At 38.1% G+C, this 13,835-nt stretch overlaps 1 protein-coding gene across 1 annotated transcript in view; it reads left to right on the top strand.

Moving 5' to 3' along the window:
• Positions 1–13,835, top strand: part of NOX3 (NADPH oxidase 3) — a 51,990-nt gene that overhangs the window by 24,137 nt on the left and 14,018 nt on the right. The window contains exons 10-12 of the mRNA XM_041470034.1: positions 1,616–1,778; positions 8,885–9,031; positions 12,386–12,510. Coding sequence (XP_041325968.1) covers positions 1,616–1,778; positions 8,885–9,031; positions 12,386–12,510 — 435 coding nt within the window. The remainder of the gene's footprint in view (positions 1–1,615; positions 1,779–8,884; positions 9,032–12,385; positions 12,511–13,835) is intronic.

Genomic DNA, 13,835 nt, shown 5'->3' with positions numbered 1-13,835 from the left:
AGTTGCATAGCTCAGTTTCTCCTTCTCCTCTTTCTCCTCCCTGCTTTTCTGAGTTTTTGTATTTGGCTCAGCTGTATAGCTATGGCTGAGTAAAGCATTCAAACCAATGATGGGATCTCTGTCACCTGAGGATTTAGGAGCAGACTGACAAGACAAATCTCTTCGAGGGATGATTCAGAAATAATTGAACTTGTCTTATAGAACAGCAACAGACTAGAGAATCCTTGAAATTCTTCCAGATCAATTTTTTCTCAATCTACTGACAACAATGAGAATTGCTTCCAGCCTCACACTGAACTACATAGAAAGCTTATCTGAAAGCTGCTCTTAGGCACTATAGTTATATACCATCAATTAACCATATTTTACAGGAATTTTTGAGTGTTCAAAAATACTGGGCTGGGCAATAATCTAAATAATTGTACATATTAAAAAAAAAAATCTTTATGTCTAGGTCAGATTTCTAGCAATTATGCCAGAGTAGCTGTTTTGTTTGCTACTGCACTTGCAGGGCATTTTGCACATTGAAATAAAATGGCAGATGTTTGTTAAGACTTTTAAAAAAGTAATAAATGGGTTTGAGATACATTGTGTCCCTATATTTGTGTGGAGCATTGCTTGGGGATTCCCCTTTCTCTTCCTGTTAAAACACTTCATTTTAATTATGTGTGCCTATTTGTTTGCACTATTTAAGGAAAAATTATAAGGATAATTAATGCAGTAAAGAGCACAAAAACCCAGAAAATATAAAAGGAAGGAAAACCCTTTTTTTTTTTTTCCTGAGGACTAGGTGTTGGTGAAACCATCTTCCCAGTATGTATGTTGTACAAAGACAGGGCTGGAAAGAGCACTCCAAAGTACTGTGTGTATTTACATTTCATGTAGCTGAAGGAATGAATCTGATTATTCAACAATCTTTTTCATCTCTAATTTTGACCAAAATTAATTTCTTGGCATCAACAACATTGATTACAGGAGGCAGTAATATCAACAAACATGTCTCCTTACACATTTTTGCCTTTACATCAGATACTAAGTACAGTATTATGCCAAAAATGTATTCCTGAAATGTATTCTGCTTTTTCAGAAAGAGCTGAGAAAATAGTAGTTCTCTTGCATATGATGACCTTTTTCTTGCCTTCTCTTTTATTACTTTAACTCAAATACAGAACTTCTAAAAGTGATTAATATAATCTGTTCCTCTTTACTTTGATGTGTACAATATAACAAATAAAGCTCTAAAACAGGATGCTTTTCAGTAATTCATAATTAAATATGCAAATTCCACAGCTAAATTTGGACATGTAATTATATGACTAATCACATTTTAGAAAGCCAGAAAATTGCAATTGCATGCTTAAATAGATGGCCAGGCCCCAAATCCACATGGGTGCTCTTGTTCTCTCATTTCAGAAAAGACAGTTGCTTTGCTATTAAATGGCACTCACTCAAAATTAAATGTATTTGTATGGGCAATTTATGTGCTGCCTTAGACATGTATTTTCTCTTTTATTTTAACAGAAACTCAGTTTTGACAATGTGTAGCCCAACAAATGTTAACCTTTCTGTCACTTTATGTGTTGTTGACTCCTGACTAAATGTTTTTTTGCTGTAGACTGGCTGTAGATGGACCATATGGATCTGCAACCACAGACATCTTCCACTACCGAGTCAGTGTGTGCATTGCAGCAGGAATTGGAGTCACACCATTTGCCTCTATTTTAAAATCCATTTGGTACAAATGCTGCAACCCTGACACAGTACTGGCACTGCAGAAGGTAGGTGGAAAAGTTTATTGCTTCATTAAAAAGTTCCACAAGTGAGCCTACTTAGCCAGGGGAGAGAAGCAATTCAAAGCTAGAGGCTCACTTGAGTGACCCTCTTTAACTTGCTCTGAGAAGCAGCCACTCCCTTTCCAGTTGCCTTAGGAACTGTTGTGGGGTGAATTCTCCTGAGCTCACTGTCATTCCCCAAGAAAGAAGGTAGCCCAAGCTGCAAAGTTTTTAGTAAAATTTGAAGGATCACATTTTCAATAGCAAAATGGAGATAACTGTGGAATGTTTTTCACAGCTAGACAGATGATTAGGGAGCTACAAGGGAAACTTAGCCTCTTTTTTATGAGAAATAAATCCTGCAATGTCATCTCAATCAGAAGTGAAGGGCAGCACTTGCTCTTTGTCCAGGTGCAAGTTTCACGAGGGTCCTTCAGCAGCACGTCCTGGTCCAGAAGGCTGCATTCAGCAACCATTTGCTGCTTTTCTCACATTGCAAAGTTGGGATATTAACCAGCACAGAAGGAATATAAAAGGCATTTAAGCTCCGGATGAGATGCATATATCAAGATGCATATTACTCTCTCGAACCACTTTAATTATTTTGTTGAAAAAATATGTTCAGATCTATAAGGTAAAGATGGCACAAAATTAATTAACATACTCTTAATTTTCTGTTATATACCTTCTGCTAATGGCATGTGAGGCTGCACTGGGGACTATAGGTGAAGAAGAGATAAGAGGTGAAGTGGGGTGAGGGCAAGAAGGTAGCATAGAAAAAAAAAAATCAGCATTAAACATTCTCTTCCACATCCATCATGGCAGACCTTACAGCTTTTAGGCCATTTTCCAGTTTAAAAGCTGAATCAGGAACTGTTCAACATTTCACATTTAAGGACAAATGTTGAAATTGCATTGGAAGGGACAGATCTCTGAAAGGGTCAATACATATGGAGCTGATTGCAGGACCAAGGGGCTGATCTTTTTAAATGAGAGAGAGTTAAAACTGGCATCTTAATGATGAGCTGCCACTGAAAAAGCATCTGGGATTTTTAGTAACTGAGGAGTTGAGGACAGGTTCAAATTGCCAGGGGGGATCTTTGAGGCAGAAAAAGCACTGAGAAGGGAGGGAAATAAAAATGGAAATACATGCTATTTGAGAAAAGAAGTGTATTTGCAAACACTGCGATTGTACCAGGATGATCTTTTTCACTGGAAGGAGAGCTACGCATATGCATACAAACTTTATATATGTAGATTATGTATATTCTGCATGTATACAAGTAAAAGTGTTGTTGTTATTATTGTCACTGCTGCTGTCTTAAGGGGAAAAGAACAGAATTTAACTATGCATCAATAGAATACTTGAGGGTGTTCATTCATAGGGAGAATTAGGGAGAATTTTGGCTAAGTGTGCTGCAAAGATGAATGCATCGTGCATTCTGCCACAGTTTTCTGCTATGGAAAACTTTTTTTCTATAATTTTCTATAGTTTTTCTGAATTCCTGTGAAATACAAAATTATCAGGATTTCTACTTGTCTTTTCTTTGTATCCTGGCTTCCTTTTTGGTGCAGTGGGAATAGCGATGTTTATTTTTCACAGGTGTTATGAGGCTTAATTTCATCAGTGCTTGTAAAATATTTTGAAAGTGTGGATGAAAGGTCATGGGGAAGTTCACAGCATTACTTAGAAAAATTTATCAGTCATTTCAGTGAGAGCGATTAATCTCAGGGTAGCTCCACTTTTTTTTTCCATTGGTTAAAAGCTTCCACTTGTGGTATAATTACAAATAATTTAATCTTCCTCAAAGTATTCAGCACTCTCTTTTAGCCATGATGAGTACCATAGAAATGTCTATTAAGGAAATAAATAAGAGGTTTTTCTTTTTTTTTAACAAGTTCGTTTTGATTTGAGTACAGCTATCATTACAGTTATTGAACTAATATTTCTTAGTGTTGCCCACATATGGTTGAGATATAAGTACTCATAGTTTCCATAATGTCTGCAGCTGTATAATTTAAAAAAGCCAACAAATCAAAAGGAGTATATATTTATCTAATTGATTCTTCACAATGAAATAGCCTTAGAGCCCTCATTTCCCCATCATTTTTTGCATGTACTACTAGGAATGGCTGGAAAGTTTCTACTGGCTTTAGTTATGCATAATACGATTTTTTTTTCAAATTAGTGGTCTCATTTTTCAGATCAATTGCTACTGAAATTGATAAAATTGTAGTGATCCATCAGATTCTAGTGTTAGCAAAGATCCACTTTCTCTTCCCTACAAAAGACATAAGAAAGGTCCTACTGAGTACCACCAAATATCCATCTAGCTCCATATCCTGTCTCCAATGGTGGCTCTTCAGGAACACCTAGAGAAAAGTATACAGACCAGAAAAATCAGACGGTGATTGGTTTTTACAGGACACTTTCTCACCATTGAGCGACTCATATCTCAGCAACCCCTTGACACAAGAGCTGTACTTCTGTCTTTAATATCACTTTGTGGCTTTTTCTTCCATGAAGTGGTCTAATTGTTTTTTGAATCCATGTATACCTTAGACAACCATAGCATGTTGTGGCAGTTCTGCTACATACTGAGAGGAAAGCACAATCAGTCTTTTCCATTTGCTTTGGGACTGACTTCCACACCTAAGGAAAATATCTGCCCCAGTCTCCAGTCCCACGCAAAAATCTTGTCTTGAAGACCTAAAAACCTAGGTTCTTTCTTCTGTCAAATGTAACCATGTTTCTGATCTTTTTTGATAACAGTTTAAGCTTTTTGCTTCAAATTTAGGAATATGATTTTTACGTTGCCATGCATTTGTGGGAAAGGCTGTTTGCTGCCACCCTGTCAGTGCCTCCTGTAGGCTGCCAAACCTCCACTTCCTGCATGACCTCTGGTTTTTTTTTGTTGGGTTTGGTGCTCTTTTTGTTTGTTTGTTTGTTTTTGTATGCTACAGCCCACAGGTAATGGAGTATACCGAAGAGCATGAAGGACTGGAGGCTTGCAGGGAGGTGCCCACCTGCAGGTGTAAGTGGTTTTTGCAGGGATATTCATGCCCAGGAGAGAGCAGCCAGAGTCAGGGAAGAGGGGTGTCCTCCTTGGACAGCCCTATAGTGAAAAGCTTGCTTTGCCCAGAGCTGCAGCTTCAGCTCTGCCCTCGGGGAGCAGGGAGAAACAGATGGATGCTCATCAACAGATAATTATTAATGACTTTCCTCATGACGGAAGCTGATTTACAAAGAATATTCTTTCACCTTACAGGAAAGAGGCAACACAGCTCTTGTTCTTGTCTGTTGTACAAAATACAGGATGTGGGAAACTGAAGGATAAATATCCATGAATTGCAAGAGCATTACAGAAATAAGCAACTATTCAAACCCCTGCTTTCATCTGATTAATAGCAATACTGCATCTAACTCAATTTGCAAAAAGAGCACTTGGAAAATTTAAGACAGTTTACTTGGGCAAGCCATCAAGCTGAAAAATGCAATTGATGGCAGTATGGTGGGTGGAGACTAATGAAACATAAATCTAAACCAGATTTTTAAGGGTCCTAAATAATTGCAGTCAGTTAATAGTATGAGGCTTACAAGGAAAAAAAAAGGATTCAAAATAATTTTTAATTATATAAATGCACTGGAGCTACTTTATTCTACTGTTTTAATAAGGATTAATTTTTTGTGCATTTATTGTATTTTAATTATATATGTAATATGTTGTGCTGTGCTATGGGCAGCCAGTGTAAAGAAAGGAAGACTTCTTTGTAAACACCATTTATTTTAACATATTAGACTAGAAGTCCTCTTTGATCTAAGGGAAACTAATTCCTTTTACCCATAGGCCATAATTCTTCGCTATCTCTTTTCTTTCTAAGATTATAATCGCAGCCAAAAATACTTCTTCTAATAATGACAGTCTTTCTTCATCACCAAATGCCTGCCACCTCTTAACGTGAAAAGCAGAGGCAATTCGATGGGTGCCGCGGGATGAGCTTAAGGAATTTTTGCAGCTTCAGAAAACTGCATCCTTTTCTTAGAGGAGTGTGCCAGAGGTGGCTTGTTCCAGTCAGTTGGACTGGCTGTTCCTGTGACAGCCAGGCCTGCAAACAGCTAAAAGCATTCCTTCAAGATGCATAGTCTGATGTTCTGAAAACCAGTTCCCCAGTTTGAAGACTGCATTGTCTCAACTCATTGGCTAGCTCGTCTTTCTCCTTCCCTGAATGCGCTTATCTCCCAGTCCTGCCCACATGCTCTCAGTTGCTACCCCATGAGCATTTCTTTACTCATTTAGAAACACACAGTATCTCCTCTCCACACACATGTACTAAATATACATTTCCATAAAATGAACTGCTGAAAAAACTTGAGAAATAAGATGATCAAGTAGAGTCTGGGGGAAGAAATTTCTCACTACAAATCAACAGCTATGGTGTGACACAGACTGACAGCACTCAGTGGGCTGATTTGCGAGGTGCTGAGTATATAGAACAAGTGGGGACTTTAGGACTCAGACACAAAAAGCTACATACAAGTTAAGGCTATAAACCTTACCTAGTTTTGGTAATTTAAAATAATGCTGTTGTTGGCCACTAATATGAAATTCTATAACATCAGTGGGCTTGCTTTTTCCTCATAACCTATGCCAGGGTAAATCAGCAGCAATTCCCCTCCATAGAGCAGCAATAAGGTCATATTTAAGGCAAAATATTGAAACAGAAGGAGAAAAAGCAAACAGCCAAGATGGTTAGCACTAAAGTTCCACAGACAGTCTTATTCTTGGGCTGTAAAAATACCCTACTTAACCCTGAATGCCTTATCTCTGTTTCTGGGATCATACATCATTTATATTTCTTACATAAACCACAGATGGTCTCTTACAGTACACTCAGATCTAGGAAACATCTCAAATTACTGTTAGTGTCTTTCACCAAATCTCCACTGAAGCATGGTATTACCACATTTTTCTCCCACCACCTTACCAGAAGTCTGACAACCTAGTATATTAAATCTTTGGGAAATCTCTTTATAGCTTTCTGGTTTCTTTCTCTGGTTTTTCATTTCAGAAGTGTCCAATACACATTTTTACCTCATTGATCCTGTGGAAAAGACTTAATGATTGCCTAGGGAACATACCTTCCAGATCACTTTTGATATTGCAGTACAATAAAAGACAGAGGGGCTGGTGAGCAGAGAAGGAGATGGGTTAGAGAAAGCTAAAGGATTTTGCAACAAAATAAAAATCACAGTCACAATAAAATAAGTTGCAGTCATTCAGGTTTTATAAACTTATACATTGTCCTTCCTGCTGTTCCTTTCACATCTGAAACTGTGTCTTTTTAGACTTCCTCTATGTTTGTGAATTTCTTCTTTGGATAAATTATGAAAATACACAGCCTGCAGAGGTCCATTTGAGGTTTGGCACCATCTGGTCAAAATAACGGTAGAGTGTGTGGCAAGAGCTACAGAATTTGAGTAATAAGAAATGCAATCAGATTTATCTTGTAATTGTGCTTCAGACTGCCACCAGGGTAGTTTCTGGACAGACAGCCTGGGAATTTCAGACATTCATCCTCTGGGTAGTACAGGAACTCACAGTTGATTTGTCTCCACATCTGTATTGGCTTCATATGAGGCACTGAGCTGAAACCAGGGGATGGACTGGTCCCAGTCCGCTACACAGCATTGCTACAGGAGATTTCCAACTGGGAAATCATGATGGTGCTGAAGACTCCCTAAGGTAATTCCTGATGGGCCTAGGAGTGACTGAGTTTCAGTGCACTGATAAGATCCTGACAAGGGAATTTCATCAGTTCTAAGGCAGTTCCTGTTGCAAACTTTATTAACTTGTACACAGACAAGACATTTGCAAATGGTCACCAGAAACCAGTCCTACAGAAGTGGTCATATAGGACAGCCTTCTAGAAATAGCTAATTAGTTAGAAGATGCTTTATATGCAGTTAAGACAACAGATCACAATAGATCATGCACATGCAGGAGTGGTCACAATGATCCCGGGGCCAGCTGGCTACAAAAACTGGGCAGAAAAAGGTTCTTGTGGACTCCCACTGCTCCAGCTGAAGATGCCAGAGTAAGGACTCTTGAAATAGAAACTCATCATCATATGGACAATGACTAACAGTCTTGTTTGAAAGATTTTTTTCCTATGCAAACATTACCTTATGCCAAGATATTAATAAATTAGCTTTATTTAAAAAAAACCCCAAAAACCAACAAACTCTGTTATGTTTTTGATTTACTACAACAGAGTAGGAAAAATAAGCCATAGAAATGATTAAAGGGTGCCTCTCAGTGGCAGTGATCCCAGGATTTGGTTTGCCATAGACACAATTATAGGATGACTTGATCTCATCCTCTAATTTCTACCTGTAGAATGAAACTTCAATAACAGGCTCTCCAACCCCATAGACAACAAACCAAAAAGATAAAAAGTGAAATTATTGAAATCTGGATGAGAGAAATTGTGTCAATTTTGGATAGAAAGGAGGGTTTCAAACAATAAAAAACTGATCATGGGATAGCAGTTCATTTTACGCCTTTGGCAATTGTAAATTTAGTTTCAGGTTTCTCTAGGAAACAGAAGTTGCAAATTAAACATGAAATACATTTTTTAAAAAGGAATAGGGACTATTTCTCACCTGTTTTATACAGGGCATATGACATGAAGAACATAAGTACCTTTTGGCAACATGAAGAGTTACCCTATGACATAATGTCTTGAGAAACAAGGAACTCCTTGCTTCAATGCTGAATAAAACTGAAATTAAATAAATCCAAAATTTCAAATAATCATCAAATTATTTGCAAGAAATAAAGGACTAGGTATTACAAGTCAAAGCAGAGATGCACTGGCAAGGCTTTATGGGAAGCTTGACCACTGCCTACTTTCACTAGCACATTAATATATTCACTCATTGTTTAAGCTGACAATCAAAAGTTTAAAATGTCAAAATGATGTTCAATTATATTTATATAAATTTAGTGTGGAGAAGAATCACACACTACATGGTTAATGAGTTGAGCCAGTAATTATGAAGTTTTATTGAAAGTTTGCTTCTTGTTAAATCTCTTTACTTTATTTGGCAGGTTTATTTTTACTGGATTTGTCGAGACCCATCAGCATTTGAATGGTTTGCTGATCTTCTCTTCCATTTGGAAACAAAAATGGCTGAAAAATGGAAAAATGACTTTCTAAGCTATCATATATTTCTTACTGGCTGGGATGAAAGTCAGGTAATAATGAAACTGTTAGAAGTCAGAGTTAATGTACCTTGCTTTTCCAGTATGGTAACATGTAGAATAGGAACAGCTGAATAAATGATGGATGAAGCAGAGAGACAAAGAACTGTAAATATAAAGATCCTAAGATGTCTGTTTACATCTCACATTTAGGAAAACAGGAATGGAGAAATCAAGCCAGTGATTCCTCCAATCCTCCATCTTGTCTTGGGCAAAGATGGTTACCAGGTGTCTCACAGAAAAGTGCATAGAGCTTTCAGGAGCTCATAAAGGGATATTTTGTCTATGTCTTAGGAACAGTCTTTCATTAGATTCTGTCATTTTTGTGCTGAAATGTTGAGGACTGTCTAAAAAATGTAGGCTTCATTTACTCTTATTATTTAATACAACTTCTGTTGTAGCAATTAATATATCTATATATACATATATATATATACATATACACATATATATATCCAGTGCATTTTTGAAAAGTACTGCACTTAGAAAATTTTGGCAACCAACTCCATGGTCTAATTCACGTTGTTCAAAAAGACATTTTCTCTGATTGACTTTAAATTTGCCATCTCATAATTTCACTGGATCATACCACCTCAGGCACTTAATTCTTAGACTAGGTCAAAATTATTCAACCTCTTTAGTGTTTACCTAAACACAAATGTGTTGATTTTCTCTCTCTCTCTCTCTCTCTCTCTCTCTCTCTCTCTCTCTTTCTCTCTTCCCTTTTTAATGGATCACTCAGATCATGCAGTGATAAGTCAGGCACCTGCCAGAAAAACTCTAACACGGAAGTCTTTGCTCTACTGTTTTATTTCCTGCTGCCTCTGTTGAATGAAGGACTGCCTAGTAGAGATGCAAAAAATACAGATTGCATAGAGCTTTTCCTTTTCTACCTCTGCTGATACAAACTCCCCATTGTTTCTTTCTGCTTTCCTCAGAGTTTCTGTCAAGTAATGAGGTATGTGCATATAGCTGTATTCAGAAAAATCTACTCCCATTGTGAAGTTATGGCAGTAATAGAAACTACTGCTCTGCATTAGCAATATCACAGGCTATTACCTAAAACCTATGGTTAAAGAAGCTATTGGGGAACATAAAAACCACAAAGCTGCCCTCATCTTTCAACTATCACCTCACTTCCCTCTTGGGCAAACATCAGGCCAGAAGTCAGGTAGGGTGACAATGGTTCTTGACAATGGCGGGCATTTGTCTCTCTTCACTCGAGTGCCCTGCACCTTTCTGAAGGGACTTCTTCCTCTCTTCAACCCCATAATCTCTCTCGATTTCTGTCAGAGGAAGGTTCTTCAGTGTCTATTTCTCCCACTCTGACCTGGACACTGTGCTCAGTAACATCATCTTCTTCAGATATACAAAAAGCCTCCTAATCTTATAGGTCTTTATTTTTAGTAAATTCCTGTTCATCATTCCTCAAAATTTGAGCTTCTGCACCAGTAATATTTAAATTATACTTTACTTCTCCCCTAGCAAAAAACAAAACAATATTCTCAATGTTCTCTCTCTGTCTCACCATATGGACAACCAATAGTCAAGTGAAGTTGAACCCAAGGAGGATGGGCATTTTAAACCTTCTAGTACACCCTCCTTCACTGACACGTGTCTGCTCCTCAGACAGGTTTGCTCAATGCTTTGAGCTCTTTGCAGATTCCATGTTGTCCACAGATGGTCAAGCAGGTAAGGCACATGGTCTGCCTCTGCTTAGCCAAGCTCCCTGCAATACCCCTGGGACTCCTAGGCAACCCTAGCATTCTGAGCTATTGCAAAGGCTAAAACCAAAACTCCTGGGAAACTTCCATTTAATGAGAACATTGATCTTCTCATTATCTGTTCTCATTGATAATGAGAACAGCTCATCTTCTCAATGGGACAATTTTGCTGCAAACAATTCAAAAATTCCTCAATTTTTTGCCTCCCATTCTTACCAAACACTTTAAGTTCTTTCTTAGACTATTCCAAATCCTTCATGACAGTGGCTCAAACTAACAAGAAGAAGCTTTTAGAAACACCACCTCTTGTGACAACTTTGCTTGACAGGAATAATTGTGTTGGTAAGGAACATGGAAGGCTCATTAGAAGAAGAAATATATAGCATTCCTATGAAGTGGATCTAAATTTCAGCAACCACTTCTGCAAAAGATGATTATGATACTTAGTTCATGCTAGAGCCTGGACTAAATGCAAAGTCCATTATAAACTTACTTTCCTCTGTTATTTTCTTGATAGTGACAGCAGTGATGATAGTCTGTAGTGGAAACAAGCATATTACTCCTACACAAGAGCAGTACAGTTAGGAGTGACTGTGGTTTTTGTTTTTAAATGCACCTGGGAAGTACCCAGATAGCACAGTAATGGGTGCAGTACAGGAGCTGAAGGACAGTAAATGCCCATGAAAATAAGGATTTTTTTTCCTGGCACCTGGGAGCTGAGAAGCTCACTTGGTTCAGTGCTTTACCTGGGTTGATCCACTTTCTGCACCTGCCTCTAGCTGAGGAGAAAATTCAAAATATTGAGGGTTTTACACAGGGTCACAGAATAGTAAGGGATGAAAGAGACATCTGGAGATCCCCCAGTCCAACCCCCCTGCCAAGGCAGGGTCACCTAGAGCAGGTTACACAGGGACTTGCCCAGGTAGGTTTTGAATGCTTCCAGAAAGAGACTCCACACCCTCCCTGGGCAGCCTTTTCCAGTGCTCTGCTGCCCTCAGTGTAAAGTTCTTCCTCATGTTGAGATGAAACTTCTTGTGTTTTATTTTATGGTCATTGCTCCTCATCCTGCCAATGGACACCACCGAAAATAGTCTAGCACCATGCTCCTGACAGCTGCCTTTGAGATATTTACATGCATTAATGAGATCCCCTCTCAGTCTTCTCCTGGCTAAACAGGCCCAGCTCCCACAGTCTCTTCTCATAAGAGAGGTGTTCCAGACCCCTCATCATCTTTGTGGCCCTCCACTGGACCCCTGTTTTTACCCCTGCTGAGCTGGTATATCCACTGTGTTTTCCATCAGCACCAGAATGGACTCTGGACTTGGCTCTTAGGTACTTTTGGAAATGCTTTTTACAATTCTAGTAATATTGTGAACTCTCAAATATTAGTGAATAATACTGAACTCTCAAATGCTCATCTCCTTCTCTTTCCCTCTCCCTCTCTCCTCTCCTCTCCTCTCCTCTCCTCTCCTCTCCTCTCCTCTCCTCTCCTCTCATTTGATAATTGTCCAGTTTCCTTTCCCTCATTCCATCTTTCCCAGCAAAGAACAATTACTGCTTTTGCCTCTTACTTGGAATATATGTTTTTGACTCTAAAATTATTGTCCTGTAATTTTGCCTTTAGGCTACTCACATAGCCCTACATTGTGATGACAAGACGGATGTAATTACTGGTTTGAGACAGAAAACCTGTTATGGAAGGCCAAACTGGGACAATGAGTTCAAGAAACTAGCTGAAAACCATCCTAGGTAAGGCAGGCTGGTTTCTAACCTTGTTAGGTAACTCTTCTCTCAGCATAAACAGTGGGAGGAGGGGAGAGCAAACCTTTCCAAATGACCCTTTTAAAACAATTTCTTCTTTTTTGCTGTGTGGAAAGAAGATTTATGCTTAATGAAGATTTTAATGAAGAAATCTCGGAAAGAGAATGCCAATAAAATCTAATTTTTGGACAAGAAAATCTAATATTTAGAAGTATTTCAATATCCTGGCCTTTGTCCAGATATAATTGAAACACACAATCCAATTACTGTTCTGCACAAAGGACAAAGTAGCATTAATTTCCCTTGAAGATGGTTATTAAAGAGATAAACTGTGATTTTTTTCTTATGATGTCAAGGATATGTTTGTTCCCCTAACATATTTGGCCACTCTTGCAAGACTATGCTGTTCTGTTATTAGTTCATCTCTGCTGGCAAAGACAGTTCATTTGAACTTGGTGGATTTGCTAGTGGTCTGAGAAAAGCTTCTTTGTTCCTGAAAGCCTTTGAAGCAAGAATTTGAAATATTTTGTGTTCAGCAGTAGCAAATTCCAGAATCTTTGTGACTTTCTGATTTCCAAACATTTACCTGCTAATGCAAAATAAAGGCTTGCACTTGGAAGACAGAGATACGAAAAGAAAAAGGAGAAAACTTCTTTTAAAAGATGAAAAAGACCCAAGAAAAAGCTGAAAGGGAGGAGATCAAAGAGAATACAGTAAGCTACAAGAATACCATAAAATTGCAAAAATAACAGTAATAGAGAATTCACTTGATGGAGGTCAAAATAAATACAATCAGGAAATATGAAAGATTAAAAGCATAAAAAGGCCAAGAATAGGAAATATGACTTTTGAAAGACCTTTCATAGGGATTCTACTATATAAACAGAACTTTTAAAGTTATAGTTGAAACATTACTTTTTAACATTAGTTACTTCTGCAACTGTAAGTACAGATGAGATAAAAATGTTTTTCTGCTCCTCAAGGGGGATATGGGCATTAGCTTTCTCTGGTGGATCTTGAGATAGTTCCATAGAAAGCCAGTCCTAAACTGCCAGAAAAATCTCAATTTTTTTGGTGAGCCTAGATATCCATGTTTATGGTCAGTGTTGAACATTTTAAAGAAAACCTTGCATGAAATAAGGATTCCTTATGAGAAAAGAACACCCTGTTTTTCCTTGCTCTAAATTATAGAAGATTCAAGAGTCAAACAGAAGATTCTACTGTGTGATGAAACAATCAGCTTTTAGGATCTGTCTAAATTTCGGGTCCCTGTGCCTAGGTGGACAGAGTTCCCCCTGGCTGCAACAGTGTCT

The sequence above is a fragment of the Pyrgilauda ruficollis genome, unplaced genomic scaffold (genome assembly GCF_017590135.1).
Source record: "Pyrgilauda ruficollis isolate IOZ18807 unplaced genomic scaffold, ASM1759013v1 scaffold24, whole genome shotgun sequence".
NCBI classification, from domain to species: Eukaryota; Metazoa; Chordata; class Aves; order Passeriformes; family Passeridae; genus Pyrgilauda; species Pyrgilauda ruficollis.
Note: the sequence above shows the minus strand (reverse complement) of the source record. Positions and strands in the feature narration are given on the sequence as shown.